This window comes from Semicossyphus pulcher, unplaced genomic scaffold, assembly GCF_022749685.1.
Source record: "Semicossyphus pulcher isolate SPU_LCO1_2020_fin unplaced genomic scaffold, fSemPul1.0.p SCAF_12, whole genome shotgun sequence".
NCBI classification, from domain to species: domain Eukaryota; kingdom Metazoa; phylum Chordata; class Actinopteri; order Labriformes; family Labridae; genus Semicossyphus; species Semicossyphus pulcher.
Window position 1 is genome coordinate 24,140,932 of NW_027211626.1, and position 27,181 is coordinate 24,168,112.

A 27,181-nucleotide genomic window follows, 5' to 3' on the forward strand; every position below is an offset into this window, starting at 1 on the left:
TTTGTCTCTACAGCTCTTACACGGATCTTCTGCAGACTGAAAGAGTTCAGCATCCTGCACTGTAGGACTGGGTAACAAAAGGTTCTCCCCTGCTTTACACTGGTTTTTCTCTCTACGAGTGGGAAAGAGGCAGACAGACCAGAGCTGTGGTTAGTGGTACAAAAGAAGCTGAGCAGTCTGTAGACAAAATGCTGTAATGTAACTGTGGAGGTCATTCAGTACCCATCGACCTTCTGACACATTATGAAAAAAGAATAAGTTCATCTGTCTCTTCTGTACTTCTCTTATTAGAATGCCTTGTATTTCTAACACAGCAAGCCTTGGCAGAGCTTGGGGGCAGTTAGGTAGTTATCAACTAGAATCCAGTCCTTTATAGAACACCTGAGACTGGATGCAGGTCAAACTAGACCACTGAGCAATTCCCCCTGCTCGATCTTCCCAGTTTTTATTCTGGTACTTATTTCTTCACATGGTTTTTAGAAATACAAATCAAGAAAAGCAAAAATCAAGAGATTAGCAAATATATTCTGTAAATCTTTACCTAAGAAATAGCAGCAAGAAACAAGTCTTTCTGCCTAAATTTGAAAAAACATTCAGTCCTCCAGGAAAAGCATCTTTTTCCTTGTGGCTTAGAGGAACACTTTGTTTCCACACAGGCATTGCATTTCTATCTAGGCCTAAGAAGTTCAATTTCCAGTCAATCACAGGACTGACAGAGTCGTTCAGGCAACTTAGAGTCACCACTTGACTTAAGCTTGTCTTTGGAATGTGAGAGGAAACCAGAGTACCTGGAGGGAACCCACCCATGCATGTAGAGAACATGCAAGCACCTGCGCCCGAGCTGGGACTCCTTCGAATTAAAGAAATAGGCATCAAATAATAGGAAATTAGCTGAAATAGAATCTTATCTGTTACCCTAAACGTGTAACCAAACAGCAGACAAAATGTACGACACAGTTTGAAACAATGTGCTTTATTCAGTGACTTACAGTTCAGTGAAAAGTTTTTTGAAATAGTAAGTTCACCCAAGTAATAAAAGGACTCAGAGACACAAGAGTATATCTCCAAACAGACCAATACAACCAAAATAATCTGACTGGAGAGAAGATAAAAAATATGTTTGTAAATGAATTGATACAACAACTGACATCCAAGAGAACAAACTAAAAATGAAAAATGTGTTTTAAGGCTGTGTTATGGTTGACCATCTGTCCTGACCATGTGATCAGGTTTTAAACTAGCTGATAAGAAAATGTGAAAAAATCCGAACATTATAGATCGCAGTTCAATTAACCAATCCTTCGGTACAGTCGAGTTCAGTACATGGAAACTCACAAAACCACAATAAAATCTATCAATTATTAATTCCCACATAAAATGGATGTTAAAAAAGCTTTGATATGTATCTCTTCCTGTTGAGCTCAGAGCCACCATTAGCTCCAGGCAACATGAACCAGCTGGCCAATCAGAGCTCCTGCTGCTGCTCTGTGGACCCTGATTACATTATAGGTTTAGTTGGCACACACCGTTTACTCGAGTATATGATAGAAAGTCTAAAATGCAAAGTGTGACGATAAACACAGTGAAAATATGGAAAAGTAAAAAATAGATATTTTTTAAGGCCTAGCCAAGATTCAGGTTCTGATTTTAACACAGACATTACATTAGACAGAAAAGGTGTTCAACGGTCTTTAAGAAATGTAACGGTGGTAAATATGAGTAGATAAAGCAGTGGAACATTAAAGCATAAAAGGAATAGTCCCATAATCCTTCAGTCAGAGTTGGCGGAGGACTTTTATGATTCATGTTATCGGTTCATTTAAACACTAAACTGGCTCCTGAATGTTTCCTTCATGAACCGCTGAAATCTCTGGACCTTCTTTTCTCTGTTACAATAAAAAACATCACTGATACATATGATGCTAACATGTTTCTTTGTCGAACATAAAGGGAAGCATTATATTAGAACAGAGACACGTTGGAAAAAATAAGAAAACAATGAAATAAATAAGTGAAAATAATCATATGCATGAACACAGATGCTTCCCTGCAGTTGACTACGTGGACCCCTAGACCCCCGCAGGACTGGGGTCCTCCTCTCTGCCCAGCTTGACCATACTGGGTTGTGTCAGACTGTCCATGGCAGACAGGATGGAGGAGAAAAAGTGTTCAGTGTGGCTCTCCAGAGCACCAGACTGCCTCTCGATCAACAGCAGTGTGTCTCTTAAAACTAGAGAAGATGAGAAAGAATACAAAATGACTTGGTGGTAAAATGATGAGAAAATGTTGAAGTTATGATTTTGTTCATAAGGTTGCATGTTACAGACTCACATGGAGACGTGGTGTTGATGCAGCTGAGGAGAAGCTTTCCAGTGTGCAGAACACAGGAGACCAGGGGCTGATGGCTGCTCACTTCTCTCTGAAAACTCTGACAGAAGAATCACACATTACACTGTCAGCACAAAAGACTGTACATGACATGAGTAAAGAGTGTACTTGTAGGGTTAGACTTTCTGAGTAACACTTTGCCATTGTAATATAAATGACATTTGACTCATCACATACAAAAGGAAACATTGGTGTAATGGAAGTTGTTCCCTGCACAATGACTCTATCTGCCTAAAGATTCCAGGTTTGTACAACCTGTATAACAACTTTGCTGTGCAACTGATCAATTCAACTGTGGTTTCAGGCAGGCATAGTTGAACATGAGTGTGCACATAGAATACAAAATGTTATTGAAACCACTCAAACTGTAAATAATATATAAAAAGGTGAGACATCCCTCTCATGTGAACACACAACTCGCTACTCAGGGTAATTGTAGATACTGTTTGCAGCAAAACTACAGCTAACGACCATTACAAAGCTTTCATTTTATAATTTCATGCATTGATATAATATCTAGGAGTTTTTTGATGGTTGATGGGAAAAAGTGAGTGATACATATGACTGTTAAAGAAAGAAGGATGTGAAAGAAGCATGTACAGGGCAAAATCAGCAAAGAGAAACGAGGTACAGCTTTGTCCACAGGGGGCGCCAAAATCGACACAAACCAAAAGTTAATGCTACAACAAGCTACCAAATTATGTAAGCAACCTGCTGCAAATTGTCTTCTTCTAAGTTATATTCATTTTTATAGTCGTTATTTTAGCCTGAAAGTCAAGGCAATTACATATAAAACGTATCAGTTTCTGACCTGTTTTTAAAATATAATGAATCAATTCCATTATTCTACCATCTGCACTGTACAACTGACTGACAATAACTGAGGCAGTTTTTAAACAAACCCACTGACAGAAAAAAAGGGAAACCCTGTGAAAGTTTTACCATCACTCCATCAAGGCTTATGTCCTCTACAGCTATGAAGAAAACCTGATTTAGTCATTGCATAAATCCGACAGCACCACCTGGCTTTGTTTTAGCGTGGCATGAAATGAACACAAATGAAAAAAAAGTCCCAGGTCTGTCTATCATCTGTCTGGATAACATACAAAAAGGGAAAACATAATCTTTATTAACATATTTTTCTTTAGATATTCAACTGCAAATTGACGAATTCTGATGTAAGTTCTTTTTTAGAGAGAAAACTGAAATGGTAAAAGCTGAACGGATGCTTGCTCACAAACCTTTGAACATTCACACCTCTGCACACAGCCAGTGTAGAAGAAACAGATTCACAGGTGCGTCATTGTACAGGCTCAGCCCTCACCTGATACTCAGCCAGAGATGACTTCACACTGTCAATGTCCACAGTGGGCGCAGCCAGCAGCTCCATCTTCTCTGACACTGCATACAGCCGCTGGATGAGCTGCTCTAGGTGTGAACAGAAGACCTGGAACATACACATTCAGCATTCAGGGCTGCCGTGACTGAGAGCCATGTTACGATATACTATGGCTGTAGTAGCCATTGTAAATACAGTCAAAACACTGGTCAGCCAGTGGTTTCATTGCATCATGTTTTAGGATCATTGCAATTTGGTTCACAGCCAGACTCGTACAAGGCAGCTCAGATTGTTTGTTTACCTTGATGTGCTGCAGCAGGGAGTCCCTTTGCCTCTGGTCCTCCTGGTTCCTCTGGTTCCCGGATAGGGTGAGGCCAGAAAGCTGCTCAACCAGAGTCTCCACCTCCCTGAGGCTGGACCGACTCAGTCCCCCTCCATCAGGCTCCACTGAGGCTCTAGAACTCCTCCTCACTGCCTCAGAGTCCCGATGATCAGCTGCTGATAGACAGATTTTTGGATTTGGGTTTTAAGAATTTTCTTTCCTTTAGTGCTGTATGTATTTTAGACTAAATCCCCACACCTTACCACTTGTGAAACAAGGTGGAATCATTCTAACATTAAAATGCAAGCATAATTGACCCTTTAAGAGCAACTAGGCCCATCATATGAGCAGCCATTTAATACTTAGATATAATAAATAGGCGACCTGTCAGAGCAGCACTCGTCTCCTCTCTGTCAGTCTCATCTTTTCCTTCATCTGTGTCTCCATTGTTGCCCTTCAGCTCCTTGTCTTCAGCCCCCTGTCTCTCAGGCAGGGTGATGGAGGACATGATGGAGGTGGTGCCTGGCTCCAGAGACTCCCAGCTGGCTGTGACAGGCTGGCTCAGCTGTGCTGTCACCTCTCTCACCTGCACATAGGGAACAAACACTTTCAGTCTCTATCTGAGGGAACACAGAAACAACTGAAGACATATAAGCAGAAAAAAAAAAATCATCCACTATTTCCGTCTGTTCCTCCATCTTTGTTTTTAACTTCTGAGTTTTGTTTAAAATGCAGAGGAGCCTTTACAGCCTTTAAGATGATAGTTGTGTTTCAGAGGTGGCATCATCTGTTCAGCCAACAGCATTGAGAAGGCATGTTTGTAGCTGTCCATGTTACTGTATTTTGAAGATGCATCCTAAGATTCCTCAACTTCCATGCAGCTCCGGAACATGTTAATAAGCCTTTCCACACTGACATCCTTCTGCTTACAAAATTAGTAAATCAGTTGAAGTAATATTCGTCTGCATTGAAGCAGGGATGGAAAGAAAAAAATAATATTTTTCTCAACTGAATGACTTGTTTGATATGAAAGGCCTACTAAGTAAAGTGAACATGTCAACACCATGCCCAAACAAAAGATCCATTCTTTTTCAATAGGTGCCACTTTGCCACCTGTGCATACAAACGATGACTGATTACACTACCACCTGCCTGTGTATATATATATATATATATATATATATATATATATAGATATAGTGTAGCCTCTATATCATTTCACTAAGAGGAGGACATAACTCAGTAGGTTAAAAAATAGCAGACAATACATAATATTGAGTTAGTTATGGACAACGAGCATTACTAAGCTACGTATTGACAACTTGACACTTCCTAGGGCGGCTGTGGCTCAGTGGTAGAGTCAGTCATCTATCAGTCGGAAGGTTGGTTTCGATCCCCAGCTCCCTCTCTCTACATGTCGATGTGTCCTTGGGCAAGACACTGAACCCCAAATTGCCCCTGGTGGCATAGCCAAGGGTGTGTGACGGTGATGACTGATTGACAGTTGGGCACTATATGTAGCAGCCTCTGCCATCAGTGTGTGAACGCGCTTTGAGACTAGAAAAGTGCGATGTAAGTACAGTCCATTTACCTGTCTTATAGCATCAACAGCAGAATAAAACATCACCAAGACACACAACATGGACAGCTTTCTGTTCCACTAAAACCAGTCCACTCAGCTCTCTTAATACTTAAGATAAGAAATACTAAAGAGAAATGAAAGATTACAAAACGGAATTCACATTACTTTATTAGAGTAAAAAGAGCAAATAAAATTCATAAAATCCTCTAACATCTGACTTCACTGTCCGCCATGTTTCAAGGCCATTGCTAGGTTTTAAAAAATATTTACCCTCCATTCATCCGAGCGTTTTTGATTCATTTTACTGTACTATGAAAATCAACTGGCAGAGTATTATCAATATTATGTTACTGTTATGTGTGGGAATTACTTTGCAGTATGGCAATGTTCATCAGTTAATATTCATGACTATGGCAACATCCACCCATGGGCAATGATTTCATACCAGTGAAAGAGAAAAACAAAGTGATGAAATCCTTCTTCACTTCTGCAATGTCCTCCATGTTGGTGTTAACCAGTCCTCCCTGTCATGTTCGCAGGATCATGCTGCGGATCATCCATGAACGCTTTGGCTCCCTGTGCACTTCGGATTGATTTCAAGATTTTTTAATTCTAATCTAATCTAATCTAATTTCTAATCTATGTTCTGTGGTTGATAAATTGCTAACTGGTGCTTGCAGACTACTGATGGTTAACTTAGTAGAGGTTGGTTGTGTTAGCCTATTCACTAGAAGTCATCTGAGTGAGTGTTCCTCTGTGACGGAAACTCACGAGCTATCCTGCAGCAGCAGAGACGTTGCATCTTCTAAAGAATTAGACAGTGATGTCGTCGTCATACGGAAGAAATGCTGTCCGCTTCATATACACGTCCGCATATGTGGTGAAGTCATTAACAATTTTGGCTCTCCTAAGTTGAAGTTTAGTTGAAGGTCAAAGCATAGAGGAGAACGCACCTTTGCAAACTCTGGAACACCTAGACTCTGCATGTTCAGCTGGTCTCTTCACTGCCTGTTTTTAAACCCTTTTTCAAGACACATTATTGTTCCTTGGCTTTTAGCTCAGTATGAGAGTCATCTCTCTATTTCTGGTTTAGGTTGTTTTTGATTGTACAGCAGTTTGGTCAACTGTTGGTCAACACAGATAAATGGTAAATGTTTCAATTCATGAAACAAATCCACACGATCCTTATCACACTTCGCAACATTGTACTTGTGGCCTAAACATTTCTTGATAATAGAGCAGACAAGGATTTACTGAATCTACCAATTCTTATAATAAACCATTCTCATAATTGCAGTATCATGCATTTATTATGTAATTGAAGGTAATGCATGTTTCACTTGAAGTAAAACACTACTTTAACCAGTAAAGTCTCTGCAGGAGGATTTTCAGACCACAATGAATGCAATCTAAAATTGAATTCTTTGGAATATGGTAAGTAATAAAAGTGTGAATGATTTGTGTAAATAGTGTGTCCCCATCACTGACCTGTCTGGACAGCAGCTGCAGCTCCTCCAGCTGATCTGGAAGAGGCCAGAACTCCTCGTCAACCTCCCCACATGCACACCTGGAGCGTGGGAGAACACTGGTGGTGCGTCTAAAAGCAGAGGAGGAGGTGGAGGAGGAGAGTGCATAGTGCTGTTGATGACGGTGAACATCCCTCTTGTAACAATTCGTTCCACCTGTGTTCTTACTCGAGTCCAGACTTTCCAAAGACAAACCCACCGGGTCTCTTAGAGGGAGAAGGGTACCGGAGCGCAGATCATCTGAGGATTTGGTGTACCGCTGAAGGTCAGGTGACATATGACCCACACTACCTCTTCCTCTTGTCTGCCTTGTGCCTAGCCCTGACAGGGTGGAGGAGCTACAAAGGCGGTCCAGCTCAATCCCTGAGTCCTGAAGGTTGGAGTCTGTTTGGAGGAGAGAGTCTCCATGAAGCTCGGAGGTATCCCACTCACTGACCACTTGTCCGGGTCTCAGAGGATAAGTGTAGTCCAGCAGGGCCTGGTACTCCCTGTTTGGGTCCCAGCCTGCAGAGTGCCTGTCTGGAGAGGGAGGCAAAGCTTTAGGGATGGCACAGGACCAGTAGTTCTCCTGATAGGGAGACATTGGTTGTTCTGTTGAATTTTCTCTAGATGAGGGTCGTTTAGTCTCTCTGCCCCTTCCAGCCTCCCTCCCCCCCAGCCTGAGCTGAGCCTGGTCTCGCCTGGATTTCCATGAGAGAGGGGTGTAGGTAGGATGCAGGACAGTGGAGGTCAGTTGTGGCCTGAGAGGAGGGTTCAGTCTCTGGACCTCCAGAAAGGAGCTTGAGAGGCTCTGCTGTGTCGACCTGCTGCCAGGGAAAGACGATCCAAAAGTGGGCTCTTCATGGAACAGCCTGGATCTGAGCTCCGAGACACCCATGGGGGGAGAACTGATGTCTTCTCTGGAAACTGAGGGAGTTAAAATGTCACTGTGAGAAACTCTGAAGCTCTCAGAGGTCAGCTTCTCTTTTGTTCTCGTCAAGAAGTTCATGTCGGTGTGTTGCTGATGTTCTTCTCCTCTGCTAACACTGAACTGTTTCTCCTGCAAGGGAGGAAAAGAACAGAATTAAATCAGGATATTCAATATTTAAATCAGGACACACTGCTGGTGTTTTCTGTCTGTGTATACTGTACTTTTCTGTCATATTCAAGTTTTGTAATAGCCATTTAGAACATGACAGAAGAGTGTTATTAGAGTGCGAGGGACCCTCCTCACCTTCTCTCTGTGCTTCTGTGGATGAGTCTTCTTTAAGATGGATGTATGTTGCTCTGCCACAAACAGAGGCTTTCTCGTCACATACTGTCTGTCTGTCAGGTACCTGGAGGTGGGTGCCATAGTAACACTTTTGTGTTGACCTAATCTGTCCTTTTCTCTCTCTGTATTGCCACTTTCATGTTCTTTTGTAGTTGGACTCGGGCATCCTATGCTGTGTTTAAACTCTGGGAGGTGCATCTTCCACTGCTGGCTGCATTCCATTGGACAATGAAATATAGGAGGGTCAACAAGGTCCTGTCAAATAAAGAGACGTAAAAATATTGTAATTTCCAGTTTATGAAACAGGGCTTATGTGTTGTTTATTCTGTAATTCAAATGTTATCTATAATTACTTGTTATGTTTTCAGTTTCATTTATGCTCCTTGAAAGAGCAGCTGGGTTCTTGCAGGGTATTCGTCCAGTGTCTTCTCGACAACAGTCATCCTGTTGCTGAGATGCGGCACATCGAACCTCTGTAAAGACACAGGAAACAAGTACAGTATATGAACACACAGTAACACATTTGCAGTAAACTTAGGAATAAAAGAAGCAGAAAATGCTGAACATATCTGACCTTAAACAACACGACACGGCACATATGATTTCACTCATATTTCTCTCTAAAAAAATCTAATGAGATGTATTATAAATCATCTTTTGATTTGTTGGTTAAAAAAACAAGCCTTCTTGAGGATGTCACTAATAGTCCTGGACATTTTTTTCTGGACAAATGTGTGGGATTATATACGCTAAACAATCATTAAAAACATTTGGGATTTTAAACAACAAAAACATCCCAAACCAGACCCAACAACCTGATATTTCGACCTCTACTGCAGGCACTTCATTTGGACTTCACAGGATGGATGCAAGACCAAGATTCAGTCTTTTTACTCTGATTTTGGTCTATATCAACTTCTGTGAAAATATCTGACTCAGTAAAAATATCCCAGGGACACCGATGACAACAGACAAACTAGAGATAAAAGCTTTAAATTAATAATGCAATTAATAATGCCTAGTAAACATGTTCCAAATAAACAGACAGATCTTAAAAGCACATACACACTTTCAGTTGCTTAGCGAGTGGACTGTCTCTACCTATTGTTGTGGGATCACTAAGCATAGGCCTGATAAGCATCCACTTGGGTCCAGTGAAACGATATGCTCACTCCTCACCTGACCGATCTCATTAAGACTGCATGCTCAGACCTGCTTGTGCTCAGCGGACCAACCAGGAAGAAAACTTTCATTCCAATGGGTTGGCTAACACAGCAGCAGTTCAGTCTGAGCTGTGGACACACAACGTCGACAACTATCATAAATATAAGTTACTAACATAAGAAAGTCACTTTTCACAGCAATGACTGGATGGTCTGCTACACACCAAAGAAACATTCAAACTAAGTCCTTTCTCTCTCCCTACCGTGACTCCTTCAGTTCACTCTGGCCCTAGCACCGGCCTTGTTCTACCAGCCTCCAGCCGGCACTGAAGACACACAAAGACACAGAGATTTAGGAGAGAGACATCGAGAGGCAGCCAACAGGAGGCTTATGATACCTATAGTTTCATTTCTTTAAGTTAGGAATATGTCTCTGAGGTTGCTACCTCCAGACAAGATCAGACAAGAGCGTTGTATCACAAAATATATCTTTCCTGTTGCATCTATAAAATGTGTTTTAAAAAAACTAAGAATAAGACCCACTGATCCATTCAAACATGTTACATTTTGTTGGTTTAAAAATTACACTAGTGTGTTAGATCACTACATTATTTTCCTTTTCTCTTGTTTCAGGATGCGGGTTGATGAGTGAACCTCTCACACTGTCCTCAATTCTGATGGTGTGTCTGGTTTCCATGGAGACAACCTTGAGGGGTGGTGATGCTAGACTAATGTGGGAAATGTCAATCAAAGACTACAACAGCACAAAGATCCCTGGTGCAACCTCCAAGGCTGAAAAACGAGGTCAACGCCAAAGGGCCAAAAAAACTAGCAAGATTGACTAGCAAGTCAATCCCCCATTAGGTCCATATCAATCTCGGATCCCATCGACTATCGCCTGACGACGATATAGCCTCTGGGGACACGTGTGAACATGCCAGGGCATGGAGCTGACGGTTAGCAATAAACAACTTCCTTTTCTCGCGTGCTGCATTGTTTACAGAAAAATAACCTGTTTTTCTTGTGATTGACTTTAACTAACGGGTCTTACCTTTGCCAAAATTTTAACATCATGATGCAGATTTGTCAGGTCTGTCCTCAAGAGGAGAAGAAAACTACTTAATGCTCGTTTGTTGAACGGAGGTCAGAGCGATCATTTCTGATCGTTCGAGGAAGTCGGGAAATCTGAATACTGAACGGCTTTCGTGACAGCGAAGGGAAATTTATCTCGAGTTGAATTTTAGTTCTAGAATATGTTGTTAGCTGTTAGCATGCAGATGTCTGTTTATAGAGATTAATAAGAAGCTAAATCATCGTCAGATAGCTGCTGATGGGAGCCGGGATGTCATAAAGGCATGTTACGTTCCACCTGCTGTTGCTCTCCACACGGACTGTTTTTCCTGCATACGCCGCAGCCTGCTGATACGTGATTGGTGAATATTACTCAGACTACATGTGTACTACAAACGGAAACCAGAACACTTGCTGTCCCGGACATCCACATATCATAAATAGAGATTAAGGCCATATTAAAATGCCTAACTTTAGTGCAGAATCAATAATATTTATATGTTGGTACAAAGAATTGTTTTGGTCTCTTTAGCTTATTTATATATTCATGACAACTGCAGGGGGTCTTGTGAATTTAACCTCGGGTCTATCTTTGTAGTGTTGGTGCCTTTTCGGGATTTTTTTCATGCACATATTGGACACATGGCTTGCTGTTGCTTTTAGGGACCCGGTTTGCTAAATTGCTGCTTACTCCCGTCAGCTACAAGCACAAATAGAATCTCACTACATAGGGCGCTATAGTTTAGATTAGTTTAGCCAGCTAATGAATTAGCCTTGGGAAATGACTGTATAGCTTTAATTAATTAGCTGTAGCCAACCACCTCTACAGCTCCACTCTCATCCATATCACTGCTGGTTCCGAAAAGCAAGATGGTGTCATCCAAAATGCTTTAAAAGCTGCAGTCCACAAACCAGTGGGTGACAAAATGGTGGTGTCGTCTGCTTCTTGTTTACAGTCTAATGCAAAGTCCCAGGACTAAACTTGCTTCCCGGTTGAACTGGAATGCCCGCTGACATAAATTTTGTACACAGTGAAACCATTTGCTCTTACAAACCCACGTGCACAACTACAACAATGGCTGCAGTGTATGTCTCTAAAGAAGAAGAAGTGACCTCAGCAGCATTAGTATGTAAGATATTTAGCTCTTTCTTTAAGGAATGTGATTATCCATCCAACAAAAATATAGTACCTAGTCATATTCCCCTTTTGCATTTCACAGGCTAAATGTGTTGAACATTTACTAGATGTACTAAGGAATTGCAACCTTAGTACATCTAGCAAATTGCAACTTAACTTAACCCTTATAGCTTAAATGAATTTTAAAACTTAATCAACTAGCCTAATTGTATTTTGATTATCATGGTAACCAGTGCACTTCTGATTATTGTTTTATCAAATTTTCAGCTCGACACTTGTTGACATACAGCCAGAGGTTCAGATACTTTCCTCTCTCGTCCCTCCCTTCTGAACACTGCTGTCTCAGATTCACAGGCCTTTTCCAAAGCAGACATTTGACTTATCACAGCAGGAAACACACTGGATGTTATTAGTTACACCTGTACTGGTACGTGTTAAATATTTGCTGTGAAAAACCTTTGCTTGAACTTAAGTTTCATTCATTTTTACTCCTCTTCATATGGTCTGTTCATGGTTAGCTTAAAATACCAAACTACTTAGGAAAAACTTGGACTTCTTAGATAATTGCAGGCCTCCAAAAAAAAGTGTTAGTCTAATTTCCCAGCAGAAGGGTCCTTTGCTGTTCTTCTATTCCTTTTACTGAATAATTCAACTCCTGAGGTTTGATTTCCCAGAAAATTAAAAGAGGAAACAAACTTATTGTGCTGAATGGTGGCTGAAGGCCTGAGTCAGAGCTATGACAGGCTATCCTTGCAACAGCAGACCTATCCATCAGTGTGTTACAAACACAGCCAACCTGCTCCCTCAGCAGAAAATAACATTTTCCATCGTGGCTCAATTATGTAAAAGCACAGTGGAAGCTCATGTTTCATTGCTTACACACAGATTAAAGGTTGCAGGTGTTGTCAGATGAGAAAATGTGTAACAGAATTATCTTTAGAGTGTAATGCATTTATAGTTTGGCATATAGGCTTTGGTATATACAGTGACGTTTAGTGTTAACTATGAAGTAAGAGCCCCATTAGATTCATAGAGGACTCATTTCATTTTGAAAAACAGAAGTGATGCTGCAGTGTCTCAGCTGAAGTAACTTTTAGCCTTTGCTCATTTGGTGAAACTTGAATGTACAGTATGTCAAACACAGGGGTCAGTGCTCAGAGTGGGACTGTTGGGGAAACCATGGCAACAAGCACTGACACCAAACACAATTGACCTATACAAAGCCAGGGGCCATAGTAGTCTACAAAGCTGGCCTTGTAAGGTTCTCTGACTACACGTGCTAACACCCCTTTTTATTTAAGTCTTTTAAAGTGCTCACTTGAAAAACAAAATCTACAAATAAAGATAACATGCAAGACACTGAATAAAACTTAAATCCACAGCTAACTAGGTAATTGTACAAGCCAAGGTGATGAGTTATTGCTGGCTTGTAATAACATTTATATCGAAAATGTGCAACATATATGAAACTCATTTTGAAATCCTGCAATTGGATGGCATTGCTTATCGATAAAATGATAAGCATAATAGAGGACAACTTCGCATCTCTCCCAATTCCCCGGGATCTTCTCGCATATTCGGCATCTTTATGATCAACCCAGAAGTGCTTCCTTTTCTGAAAATCATATTTTAAAGTATTCGACACTTCTTCCTCCGCCCACTATTGTGTTTTTTTCCCAGCGGAAGTCAGACCAGTTTTCACTTTTCGAAGATCTATCAATGCCGTCTTACTGACACACTCCTCAACAGGTTCTACAACCCTGTCAGTGTCAACACATTGCAAATTAAAGATTCTTACCAGATTTGTTAGGATAATTTAAGCTAGGAGCTTCCAGTTGTTGAAGCGCTCTTCAGTAGCTTTGTTGCAGTAGGATCCTTCCTCCAACGGTGGTGCCTTCACGTGCTACTACTCAAATCTTGTTATGCCGCTGTCCTGTGCGAACTCAATAAGGAAAACTCTTAGAGGAACATTGCTTATGCACAAAAGGTCCCTGTCACAAATGCACAGACTTTTGAACCCGTCGATTTATATTCTCCTACTTGCTTGCCGCTTTGTTAACGCCTTCTCGTCATTGTATAACAAAATAAAAGTTAGTTATAAATAGGATGTATGTAAACATGTACAGCGTGACCCACTAGATTTCAAGGATACAGACGTTATACTTCACAAATTCAAACAGTTGACAATTTCAGAAATAAATGCGCGCCACCCATATTTAGACTTTTTTTGAGATAAAAAATTCAAGATTACAATTTTGCTAACAGCAAGTGAAGGTAACATAACAACTGAGTTCAATTTGGAGCAGGCTGATGTGGCTCTATACTCCCCATTAGCGGACAAAATACGAACTGCATATACTAGATCATATAAATTCCCTAAACAAAAATAATGCATCTCGTAGTGAGAACTTGTACATATGCTAGCACTACCAACACTGCCGCTGCTACTACAATAATAATGATCATAGAATAACAGAATTCACAAATATATATATATATATATATATATTATAACAAATCACTTAAGTGTTATCTATCAATAAAGGATATGTTTCTTTTTTATAGACCAAACAAGATAAACATTTAAACATGTGAACAACCAGCTAAATTGCACTGACATATTTATAATTTATCATTTATAATGACTAGACACACATTGAAGCATTATCTATGATCAAAAATCAAATGCTGCATAAATGCAAAGATTGGTACGAAGATATTTTGGTCATTCTTCACTTACTTCAATGACTGCTGTTGTACAACTACTGGTTGTAACTTATCTGGGATAGTAAGATTGATGAAGGTACACTTTTCCTTCAGTCTGAAAGATTTATATAGTTATTTATTTCTTTATATAAATAAGAGGTCTGTTGAATTGAAAATCTCCTTTTTGCAGGACACCTAGAAAAGATGGCCTACTATTAAAAAGTTACTAAAATGACAAAAAAATTAATTGATCAACACAGAGAGGGTGTACATAGAATGATCTCTCCTTTTAATGATCTTAGCATTCATACTTGTTGACAGAACACAGCGAATTTACAGGGCAGGACCAGCACTCACAACCATGTCTCACTCTCACATGCGACCAAACACAATCAATGTGCAAAACATGTCTTGGAGCTTCACATATTTCAGTGATACTGATTACTTTTCTTTTTTTTACCACAACAAAAAGCACACTAATAACAGCCAGGATACACTTTAGGTCGATTGTGTAAAACTAGCTACTTCTGCCAAAATATATACTTATAACTGATTTTGTTCCCTTAGGTATTAACACGGTCACTGTCAGAAACACAGCTTGTTTCTTTGCCTTATTCTCTCCTTCTGATCACAAACCCTGAACTTGAGTGAACAGCAAAAACAGTCAATGTTTAAATAATTCTACTTATATAATAATGATAATGAACTAGAAGTCGACACAGCGGCCCTTTCTCTCCCAGTCTCCATAGCGAGTGGGCTCTGGACCCCGAGGACCCCCCTTCTCTTTGGTGACAGGGTTTACATCATCAGGGAACCCTGGAAGACAACAAGAAAACTGTTCAGTTCGAGGGACAGTGCTTTAGACAGGACGATATCTTCCAAAACAAACAGTTGATAGTATACACAGTCAGTCCCTCCAGGAAGTTACAAAATTGCGTTCCTGCAAATTTGCACAAATTCAACCAATTGCTGCAACTTTTTCTGAACCTTAAAATTTTGGCCAATTATTGCAACTTTTCTGCAGATTTGACAAATCGTCCTATTTCCCCACACGTGTGAAGTGATAAACGTCACCAAGCTCTCGTTTGATATTCCAAATATTGATCCCTCTGAGGTCTGCAATGTTGTATAAACATCTGAGCATCTTTTACTATATGACTTGCTGATGTTTGTGTCATCGCTGATTTTAAAAAGTCCTTGCCCAGTGAGATAGTAATCCCACTGTCTCTTATCAATAGTTTTATACTGCTACAGCAGCCAAAATAACAAGTAGAACAGCGTATACATATTAAATAATGTATAGATTTTCTCTTGCGCTCATGGATAGCACTGAATGTGCACATGGAGTGAGAAATTAGCATTTCTTGGCTATTGACTTTGGTGTCATTCAGTTTTTACACGTTGGCATTTTGGCACTGAAATTGACCAGAGGTGATGTCAGAAGACAAACAGCTTGTTCAAGCAATAGATTCATTTATTGGAGCTTAAATACAATATAAATAAATACATCTGACTAGATTATTGATAAACATAGGTAAGCAAATACACATGACTACATTTTTATCACGGGGCACTGATATTACATTACATTTATTTTCTGGTCTCCTTTTTGTTTCATATATTGCTAAAAGGGTCATGATTATAGTCTTCATCTTTATTAACACATTCTGCATAAAAATGCATAAAAGGTAGAATCTGTAGGAGCAGGATCAGATTTTGTTATCGGAAGTGTTCTGAATTATGTTTGTAGTGCGTTTGTAGTTTCAGGAGTGTTGACCAACCACGTATCTGCAGGTTTTGGTTGCATGCACGAAAAACAGTTAGTGTGCGGGGCAAAAGGGGCCGTCCCTCAACTCCAAATCCATTCTCACTTCTAAACCTGTTAGTTGGACTGTAAACGACGCAGTGGACAGAAAGTAAAGTCTGAGCCAGGAGTCCTCGCTAAGCACTGGTCTCATCGCAAGCCCCAAAAAGTTGGCCATCACTCCCAGTGGCTTTATCGTCATCAGATGAAAGCCGATGGTTTCCGAGATTGTTTAAGTATTAACTCACAGTCAAAAAACTGCAAATAATGCTCAGGAATATCATTAATGAAGCTAAAGTAATGGAGCAATAAGAACGGATTTTTTTTCAGCTATTCTACCACAGATATAATGTGCTACCCTAATAGTTATTCTTAGTGTCAGTGTTTAATTACCTTCTGAAGGCTGCTTCAAAGACTTTTCCAGCCTCAATATTTGCCATTGTATGGCAGAATTTAATTCTCGCTTAACTCAAGCAGAAGTTTTCCAGGTGATTGTGAAACAAGCAGATTACACATTTGTCCCCCTTTGCAAATTTTCCTGTTTGACAATTATTGCAGCTTGTGAAAATGCCAGCTGGCTCATACTCACTTTGCAGAACATCTTTTTGCTTCTCCTCGGGGCTGTCGAACCGACCCTGCGGGGTTTTAGCTTTCTTCAGCGGCTCCTTGTCCTTCACCGCTCCGCTGGCTGCTCGTGAACAGCCTGCACAAGACACACCGGAAACCACGAGACAATGAGGACGTCAGAATAAAAACGGAGGCATTTCAGCTGTCCGAGGTCAGCTAACATGTTGGTCCTCCTGCGCTGATTTAACCTTGTCTTACTAAGATGACTGACAAAGTTTATAACAAATCTTTAAATTCGTGCTTTATCATAATCTAAGATGTACTAAAACAGGACATTTACTGACAGTAAAGTGCTGTCACTAAACCATAAAGACACCGGGTTATTGAATAGTGTTGGGTGATAAGAAACCCAAAGGGAGTTCACGAGGAAAGCTAATACCGAGGCACTCAAACTGACCTGTTATTGCAGGTTCCAGAGCTCGACTATTAAAAAGTACAAGTCGGCTGGTTGAAGCGCAAAACTGCAGAAGGAACATTTCTGGAGTCGATAAGAGAACAAAGAAAGTCAACAAAATTCTTTCAACTGTGCTCGTACTCTTGGACACTTACACAATCATGTTATTGTTTGTCGAGCTTTACTTACGTCATTGTCATCATCATCGAGCGACGGAAACTGTCAATGCCAATGCAATGTTTATTTGACGCCAGTAGGGGGAGACAAAGTACTGGAAATCTAATTTGAGGCGTTTTACTACATTGTTGTGACCATTTCATTAAAGGGGCTATGTGTAAGATCTTACATGTATTCATCAATCAAATATACTTTTTTATTGCCAAAGTGTAAAGGGATGGTAGAGGAACGGATAAATTGAGACCTTCCCCAACTTCCTCTATTGCCCCTAACAACCTGTGGGCTGATTTTTATGTTAAGCACTTGGGACAGTTTTCCTGCGAAACAAGAGGATGTGACGTTTCTGCGCGTTCGTGAGTACCTCTGCCGAGAGCTCATTCTCTGCCAGACCGCCACTACAGTCAACAGTGTGCAACACCAGACAACGCAGGCTGTGAAATGGAGATGGATAATGCCAATAAACGGCTGGCAACCACAACAACACCAACACAAAGTATAAACAAGAATAAAAAACAAAAATAAGTTTTATCTATTGAAGATCTTCTGACCAAACAGGGTCACCAAAACTAGTCAACATCGGCAGGGCATGCGAATCATGGATACCTTCGATTTCTTTTGGGGATCAAAACAGACCCACAACTTATTGTTGTCAAAGAAACAAAGCCTGCGTGCAGCGTTCATGAAAGTTCATGTATAGTTCTTAACATATTTAGGACGTTTATTTACTCACTTTCTGTCTCTCTCACTACATTATTCCTCTCTCCTACAGCGTCCATTACAATTACATGCTAATGTCCAATTATGCAAATTAGGCGATGACGTCATTTAGTGACTTCTAGCAACTTTTACGACAGCCAATAGCTTCCTTACTGAGGAGTTGGCAACACTGGGTGCAGAGTCTTTTCTCTCACAGCACAAGTGTTTCATCCCAGCTCTCTCCAGCCACCCTGCCCTGCCTGGCTCATGTTGGCTGATGCTTGTGATGATTTGCTGGTTCGCCGGCGTAATTTGCCGTTTGGTTACGAATCACAATGCTGGAGTCATGCAGTGTAGTTATTTTAGAGCTAGTTGGCTATCCTTAGCATGCTCGCTAACGTTGTGACAACCAAAACACTATCCGAGTGTGTACGTCAGTGTTGTCAGTTTAGCTTGACAAGTAACTTTACCAGCTCATATGATACTAACTTAGGTATTATGACAAACAGTGTTGAATTTGACAACATGATGCCGGTCAACAAACCCGTCTCGTCAGTGAAAAGTAAACTGAGGCGGTGAATTACGAGACTGAGCATGCTCAGTTTCGTGTGTCTTCGGCAAAACCCCCAGATGCTCGTTCATGCGTGCGAGTGTCCACGCTAGCGCGTACAAGAAAGGTTGACTGCAGTTCCCTCAGCGGCTGACCGTGTCACTAGGAGTGAGGATTTTCTGAAAGTTACATAGCACCTTTAAATAGCTTATAATGAAGAAAAGTGGCATGTCCCGGCTGTTGATCTTAAATACTTGATGTTGTACCAGTAAGAAGAGGTTTCTTTTTTTTTTTTTAATAACAGACCCTACTGCAATAGATAAATTAAGGCATTTTCTCCTTTAAAAACAATTAAGTAATTTACGGATAATAAAAGAGTTAATTTTGTGTCCTGGTTAAGTTACAAACCAACAAGCTTTGCCATTGCACTATTTGGTTCTCACCATTCCAAACAGCTATCATTAGCAGTGACTGGAAATCTTAATTTGTGAAAAAAAACTTGATATATAAGATATTCAAATTGTTATCAATCCCTTATATGTGTCAGTACTGAGCTGAAATCAAGACGTGGTTAGCCTAGCTTAGCATACATGCTGGAATGAGGTGGAAATGTAAAAAATACCTAACAACTCCTCCCAAGCCATCTTATAAACAAGTATCTCATTAGTTTGTAAGAATACAGAAATGTAATGTGGCAAGACTGTTCAATGCACCTGATTTCCACTGAAGCTGAAAGCTATAGCCTACCTTGTAACCAGTTGCTACAACAACCTCATATCCCCAAAAGACATGACCTCACTGACCTCAGAGGTAGCTGCAGCCCTGAGTGAACGTCAGCATTTAAGTGGGGCTGGAATGATCTGACATGTACAGTACTGTGGTGGAGAAAGGCATATTTTATTCTTTATTCTTTATGCATTTAAAAATGCATTGAATGAATCTTTCACAGCCTGCTTTTTGTAGCTGAGTGCAGAGGGCACGTCACACTGCTATCACGATACAGAGACCGAGTAACTTCTTGTGTTCTTAGCGTCTATGAGACAAATTAAAATACTGAAGCACTTAGATTTTTCAGGGTTATACAAGAGCTGCATATAACTCCAGTTCTTCTGTGATACAAGGGAATGCAATATGCAGCTGTAGGCTTGGAAAAAGCTGGTAAAATTATTTTATTACACAATTCTCACTACAAATATTCTACACAATGTTTGGGTGCCCACATCCTTATTGTCATTTAAATATACACCAAGGCCCAAAGAACAGTGCCAATGTTTCTTAACCTGCTTTATCTTTGTCAGCTCTGTTGACCACTTTTCCGCCATGACTTTTCCTCCCCGGGGTAAAATCCTGTCGTATGTGTGAGAGGAATTCCAGGAGGCTTCAGTGCAGCTCGACTCCTGCGACTCAGTGCAGATATTTCCAAGTGGATGATGAAATTCTCCTTTACATTCCTCTTCAACCTTTTAGAAGGCAGCCCTGGAGAATGTCACGTCACGCACACACACACACACACACAGACACACACACACACACACACTGTGAAACAGCTGGCTCAGCATTCACTGCAGCCTCTGATGCATATCCAAAAGCCTTTGGATCCTATGCATCAAACTAAACATGTCTGCATGTTTTCAACTATTTTGAAACTAATTTGAAAATCAGTAAAAAATATAACCAAATTAAACCTGAACAATGTCACAATCTTAAATGAGATTCAGGGCTTTTGATTTTCTTCGAGGCTCCACACTTCGTGCGCACGCTTCATGCAGGGTTTCTGGATTTATATAGTGAGAGCAAACTCTCTTAGAATAATCTGTTAATAATCTGTTTGTACTTGTTCAGACCACTGTGCACCGGAGAACATTTTTTGATTAATGGGATGACCACTTGAAACACAAAAATGTTGCATACATGATTTTAGGATGGGTCAGTATTTAAGAAATAAAATATATCTTCATTTTTTTTTATTTTCTTACATTGTTAAATTAAATATTCTATACAATTGGGGTTTTCTATTTTTTCTTCATATATTCACATTTACATTCTGATTTTGTTCATGGCTGGACTGGAACAAGATAGAAGATATATATAATCCCCTGTTTTAACCTGCAAATATGTCCCAGAGCGAAATAATTACCCGCTGTGCTCTTATTACACCGTCCCTTTCTCTTTGTATTCTTCAAATAATTCTCTGCTGGAATACTTACTACTCCAGGTTGATTGTGTGCTCATCAAAATTAGATTCAGGAACAGGGGGTAAATACTCTTATTATAATAATTAAAGGTACAAGGACTCATTAAAAGACAGGACCTCAACATCCTGCATCATCATACAACATGTGAGTTGAGTTAAAATATGAGAGAGATACATAAACATGTGTCCAAATATTTTATTGTCATCAGTATGAATAGAAAAAGATGGTGAGGCTGTTTGGAAGCACACACACACACACACACACACACACACACACACACACTGCACATCTCCCTCTTTCTGTCTCTGCTTGTGATCAAACAGCCTTCCACGTGTATCTGCTGCATCAGCCTCCTCTTCTCTCTTTCGCTCTCTCTCTCTTTCTCACACACACAAACATTCAGGCAGACAAGGAAAGAACAGATAATAAATGTTGTATCAACAAATAGAGCAATTTCTGCTGTTTGTGATTGGTCAGCTTGTTGGATCTCAGGGGTCTGAGCTGCTTACACACTTCACACAGAGGAATAGGAAAATACAGTTTGTAAGGCGTTACAAAAATAAGAGTCCAAGAAATATGAAATGTCATAAACTGTGGTCAGAAGTGGTCATTGCTTAATGCAGCCGCAAAGTGCAATAAAATATTATCTTTATTTTAGTGGTCAAATAATCTTATTGTGTTCCTGTAAATCATCATATGGAGTCCCATTCATTTTTACATTTTGTATAATGTGTCCGTTTATACGTCTGAGTTCATATAAAGGTGCTAAAACAAGTGCTGATATTTTACATTATTAGTTGAGTAAAAAGTCTGTTTATAGGACAAATAAACACAGACAGACATTGATGCAGAAATGTACACACATATCTTTTTTGTCCAACATCAAATATGAAAATATGTTTATGAAACATTAAGTCCTTTACAGGCAAACTATGATACAACAGCTCACTATCAGTCTGTGCTGCTACTTATTATAGAGCACAATGTTCATCATGATGCCCCAGAAATATTTCCAACATGTCAGTCTGGTCTCTGCAGGGCTGAAGCAGGGATTCAGTCCAGACCTCTGATAAGACTGTGGACCCCCATTACATGGGGGCAGTGCTGAGGGAGCCCAGAAGCATGTTTACTGTTAGCTGCAGCTCCAGCGTCTCTCTGACAGAGTTTAGGTGATAATAAGAACAGGCAGACGACCTGCTGGCCAAGATCGAAAAAACTGTGTCCTGCACCGGGTCTTCTCATCACAGAGCTCCTCAGGTGAGTAAAGTCCGTGTCTCTGTCTCTGACCTCCAGCGGTCAGTCGGTACCGGTGCAGATACCCAGCAGGAGGCCGTGTTTTGGCTCTACTCGCAGGCCGACACGCTGCTGATCTTGGCGGTGTTCTCGGTCCAGGGCTGCAGGTTCTGCAGGGCGAACAGGGAGCTGTTCTGCAGACACAGCGGGTCCGGAGTGACCGGCTGGTTGATGGTCTTCTGGAAGGCCTCCTGCTGCAGCTGCATGAGGATCCGGTTGGCCTGCTGCCGCTCCGCCTCGCGCTCCTCCGCCGTCTGCCGCCTGTAACAGCGGCAACAAAACACCGCTTACACATGTAGTAGCACGCTGCAGGCCTACAACAGTCACTACATCATTAATATATAAATTCTCTTTATATAAGCCTACTTCTATTTTACTAGGCCACTTTTCATTTCATTACGTTTCCTCATCGCACAGAATAAAACGATTTCAGCGTTTTTCACTTTTTTAAATTACGAAATCGATATCTTTATTTAAATACTGTCAACACAAAAATCGAAGCCCTGTTTCAGAATTCTTCTATGAATGGATATTATTGGGACAATAGAGGAGTGTGGCAAACCTCAATAATATCTTTGTTTTTTAAAACGTGAAAAAAACCAAACATTTTCTGCCCTTCTGTTTGTCACGTTAGTAGTTTGTAAATATGGAAATTTTCCGGCAAAATAATAAAAATCCCGCTAAATGCAGTTTTAATGCGCAAATTAGAGGCCGAGCCCATTTTTATTTTGTTTCCGGAACTTTGCGCACGTTGCCCTGGTTTGTTTATATTTCTTAATAGGCCCTAATCATTTTAAAACTACAAGGAATCAAAAAAGTATTTTTAAAAGTACATTTAAAAGGCAGTCTCTTTAAGACGATATGTTTAGTACCTCTAATCTACAAAAATATATTTCCATATAGTATTGAAGGGCAGATTTACATCACAACCGGATATACAGTACATGCCTATTGAAGGGATTTGTATTTGTATTACGCACATCAGAAAAAAAATGGGGGCATTTTACCTTTTCTTTTTAACCACGGTTCTTTTTAAATAATATGTATTAAATAATATTAAAAATTGTTTAGAGAAAGAAAGAAAGAAAGGATGAAGTCTCCCCTTTTCTTTTAAAACCAGCCACAGCGTTTTACTCCTATCTCACAGAAAAATGTAAAAGGAGCTTTTTGAGGCTGTAAATCTCCAAATGACACTTCACTCCAGTTTCATATATTATAACAACATTGTTCAGTTTAAATGAAGCTTTTTATGTTGCATGTTGGTGATTAGAATCCTTCTCATACTGTCGACAAATCCACACGGTCCATTTTAAGGGTTAAGAACATGCAGTGTTTAGTTTTTACAGTTTAATCAGTCTGCAGTGTTTTTAAGATGTTACTTAACTGGCAACTTTGTTATGATATAGTGTAAAAAGTGCATTTAACCTCAGATAACGGCACACGAGAAAATAAGTACAGAGGTTGGAGGGAGATAATTACATATTAATATTAATTAACATTAATAATCATTTAATAAAAAATTGACCAATTATTTTCAGTTTATGTCTGAAGATCTCTTGGAACCTCTTACAAAGTACCGGAGGCCCCCTGACAGACCCTAGGAATCAAATGGGTCCAGAGTCCTCCGTAAAGCACGGTAACCTTTTGAAAGTAAAAAAAACCCTCCAAAGATGTACCGTCTCTGTTGAGATAATGCTGCACTGTTAAAGGGGGGAAACAGAGAAACCAGTTGCCATATTAATCATCATTTCACCTCCACTTGGTGCGCCTGTTCTGGAACCACGTTTTGACCTGGGCGTCGGTCATCTTCAGGGCTTTGGCGAGGGCGGCGCGCTCAGCGGACGCGAGGTACTTCTGCCGGTGGAAACGTTTCTCCAGCTCACAGATCTGCAGCCGCGTGAACGACGTCCGAGGCTTCTTCTTCTTAGGAGGCGTCCGGTTCTGGTACGGATGACCTACGCGACGTGTCACAGTGAGGGGTGAGAGGGACACTGCACAGGGCGGGAGGGAAGAGGACAGGAGGGCAGGAGGACAGGAAGAGAGGAAAGGAAGGACAGTAAAGTCAGGACAGGAACAGTCAAAGCAGCCAGGCAACAGGACAGGAAATAAGCGAGACAGTGCTGACAGAGCAGGAGAGAGCGCATATTTCATCTCTCACTTATATTTAAGTCAAACGTAAATAAATACTGTTTTAATATATGGGGAATAACTGTTTATACCTGTGCTTGTCATGTAAACAACAGTGTATGAGAGCAGACAAATAAGCATCAGTGTGTGTGTGTGTGTGTGTGTGTGTGTGTGTGTGTTTTCTACTTAATTTTAATTAGGCCCATTCTAATGTCACAACCAAAGCACCTTTTGGATACTTCAAGAGAACTAATCTGCTTTGTTGTTCAATTTATGAAATTGTATATTTATATGTGTATTTAGAGTCTTCCTTATTATTTATATTTTAGATTTTAACGGCCGGTCAAAAACTTTTTCAGAACTTTTTTCACATGTTAAATGTGGATGAAATCACACAACAGTATAGTGACAAAAGTCAGCCAGTCTTCAGTTATTATTGTGCTTACATTGAGCATATCAGTGGACAGGGATATGTTGAATATGAAGGCTTTAGTTGACATCATAGCGAATGTAATGCAGGGCATTTTGCCTGAAGAGTTTACAGTGACTGACGGCTCAGAGCAAAGCAGGTAAAGAATGACAGAGAGGAAGACCGCAGCAGGAACAGCTTCAGAGGAGACACATCACTTTATTGGCAGACACAATAAACTCCACGTGTCGGTCAAATGACGGGAATGAACTACAACTTGTGAGACTGCTTGTACACGCAATACATTATTATTAATGATGATGATAACACCCAACAGGCAGTCCTTCAGTCCCTGATATATTACCATATTACAGAAGTGTATTACTGCTCACAGAACGAGAACAAAGAGAACTTTTACACTCACATGGTGTCTTTATGGTCTGCAGCTCATCAAATCAAATTGAACTTGAATCTTTTTTTCATTATTAATCAATTTGAACTACGACATAGATACAGTATTGACCCACTTTAATGCTTTAATACCACTATAGTAGTTCTTTTTAATTTTTACACAGCAACAATAGAAAGCATCCTGACTGTAAACAAACATGGGATGAACACAGCTCAGGACAGGAGGGCTCTGAGGGAGTTCATTTAAATCACCCAGGAGACCAATAACTGATCATCAGCAGACATCCAAAGGAACAGTTAGCCTGTTCACCCTGATGCTCATATTAGATACAAGTGTCAGAGGCTGCGTGACTCCCAGACCACAGAGCAGCGTCTTAAGGCTGGAGGACTCCTCCCTGATTCCCTCAATAGCACATACAGTTCTCCTTTTTGTACTATCATTTAAAGTATTTCTAAAAGTATTATGCTGATATTGCACAACCTGTACAAAATGTGTATGTAGTGTTATTATTCAGTACATGGGCTTACATAAGAAACAATATGTTGTTTTATTTAAATGTTAATTCTATTCTAATATGTGTTAATATAAAATGTTTATGCCTTAAAATACAGCAACTTACTTTGATTTGTTCAACCCAAAACGACAAAGAAATGAACCCTGAATCTGACAGCTGACAAGTTTGAGTTTATTTATGCTTTAAGTTTATAATTCTCCTTTATATTAAAAACTGTTACCAATAAAAAAGCTTAGAACATTATTTTGTTGTTGTTTTTTACTTTGCTTTTTAATTTTTCATCGTAACTTCTCAAATATAACAAATTTTGCACTGTGACTCGGCTGCCGATAGCTTTAAGTCCCCGTTTGATTTCGACATTGAACACGGTATTTTCCCCGTATACACACATGCACAAACATCAAGATAAAAAGCCCAAAAAAGTTGACAACATTACTGCATGATCCAATGAGTCATCCTTGTACCTCTTATTTTTACTGACTGAATAATCGTTTCACATTTTGTCAGCGGATGTTTTCTTTAAGCAATATCCACTATTTTTATTTCGTTTGTTGAGCACCTGCCGATATGATTTAAAACAACAAGCTGCAGTCACCATTTAGTTTTTGAATATATATGTTTGAATAATATATATACTTATGATATAATATTAAAACATAGCCTATTATATAGGTTATGGTTATTAAATCCAATTTTAGTCGGCCTACATTTTATATTATGTAGCCTACTTTACCTACCTGTGAACCTGTCTTTGGTGTAGCGGCGGTTGCTCTCCATCCAGGGGAACGTGAGCGCGTTCAGGTTGTTGATGCTCGCGCTGCCCGGCGGCCCGGAGGAGTTCCCGCAGCTCAGAGGTCTGTGTGCGGGCACGCGGATGACCCCGGCGGGATTTATGTTAGTCCCGTTCGCATTCAAACCCATGTTCATGTGATAAGCCCCGCCGAGGGAGGCCACCCCGCACGAGCTGCCGGTGCCGTTATATCCGGTGTTACCGCACGTGAAGCCGCCGCCATTCATACCGCTGCCGTTATAGGCCGCGTGCCCGTAGTCCGGCTCGTGCATCCTCACGCCCAGCATGCAGCTCTGCTCCACATTGCTGAGGATCTGATCAATGCCGAAGCTGATGGGTTCCACCTGCGTGTGATGCTGCAAGTGCGCCCCCAGTATCCCTATGTGATCCATGGCCTCCACGAGCCCTGCGCTCCGGCGCGAGGAACGCAGGTTGCTCCACGCGCCGCTCCCTGGACTCTTCCGTCTGGGCTTCTCCTGCTGGAGCTCCGGTCGTTATCTAGTGCGGCCGCACGTGTGTGCGTCAGTCTGTGTGAGCGTGCCGGAGAGCGAGGCTGGACTGTAGGCCTGTTCCCACCCCCCTATGCTGCACGAGGACATCAATCAAACTGCCAAATAGACAGCGCGAGATTAAGAAGCAATTTTAGGGCACGAAACTCGATTGGCTAAAGACGGTGTGAGCTCTACGGAGGCTTTATGGCACACTT

At 40.6% G+C, this 27,181-nt stretch overlaps 3 protein-coding genes across 5 annotated transcripts; all 3 read right to left on the reverse strand.

Moving 5' to 3' along the window:
- Nucleotides 1–974: 974 nt before the first annotated feature.
- Nucleotides 975–13,660, reverse strand: cep68 (centrosomal protein 68). 3 transcript variants are annotated; one of them, XM_069658863.1, is made up of 10 exons: nt 13,580–13,660; nt 9,836–9,898; nt 8,763–8,882; nt 8,371–8,664; nt 7,120–8,196; nt 4,434–4,635; nt 4,029–4,225; nt 3,713–3,835; nt 2,332–2,428; nt 975–2,230 (listed from the first exon to the last, which is right to left on the reverse strand). In XM_069658863.1, exons 4-10 carry the CDS (start codon nt 8,629–8,631, stop codon nt 2,070–2,072), a joined length of 2,118 nt encoding a protein of 705 aa, XP_069514964.1. In that variant the 5' UTR covers nt 8,632–8,664; nt 8,763–8,882; nt 9,836–9,898; nt 13,580–13,660; the 3' UTR covers nt 975–2,069. The 3 variants fall into 3 exon arrangements, with proteins under 3 accessions (XP_069514964.1, XP_069514965.1, XP_069514963.1); XM_069658864.1 differs by lacking the exon at nt 9,836–9,898 and having other exon boundaries at nt 4,029–4,222; XM_069658862.1 differs by lacking the exon at nt 9,836–9,898.
- Nucleotides 13,661–14,759: 1,099 nt separating this feature from the next.
- sdhaf4 (succinate dehydrogenase complex assembly factor 4) lies at nt 14,760–17,486 on the reverse strand. Its single transcript, XM_069659184.1, has 3 exons — nt 17,316–17,486; nt 16,881–16,994; nt 14,760–15,303 (listed from the first exon to the last, which is right to left on the reverse strand). Exons 1-3 carry the CDS (start codon nt 17,392–17,394, stop codon nt 15,194–15,196), a joined length of 303 nt encoding a protein of 100 aa, XP_069515285.1. The 5' UTR covers nt 17,395–17,486; the 3' UTR covers nt 14,760–15,193.
- A 4,787-nt stretch (nt 17,487–22,273) lies between these two features.
- On the reverse strand, nt 22,274–26,867 carry tlx1 (T cell leukemia homeobox 1). Its single transcript, XM_069659209.1, has 3 exons — nt 26,423–26,867; nt 23,977–24,214; nt 22,274–22,484 (listed from the first exon to the last, which is right to left on the reverse strand). Exons 1-3 carry the CDS (start codon nt 26,865–26,867, stop codon nt 22,274–22,276), a joined length of 894 nt encoding a protein of 297 aa, XP_069515310.1.
- Between the last annotated feature and the right edge of the window lie 314 nt (nt 26,868–27,181).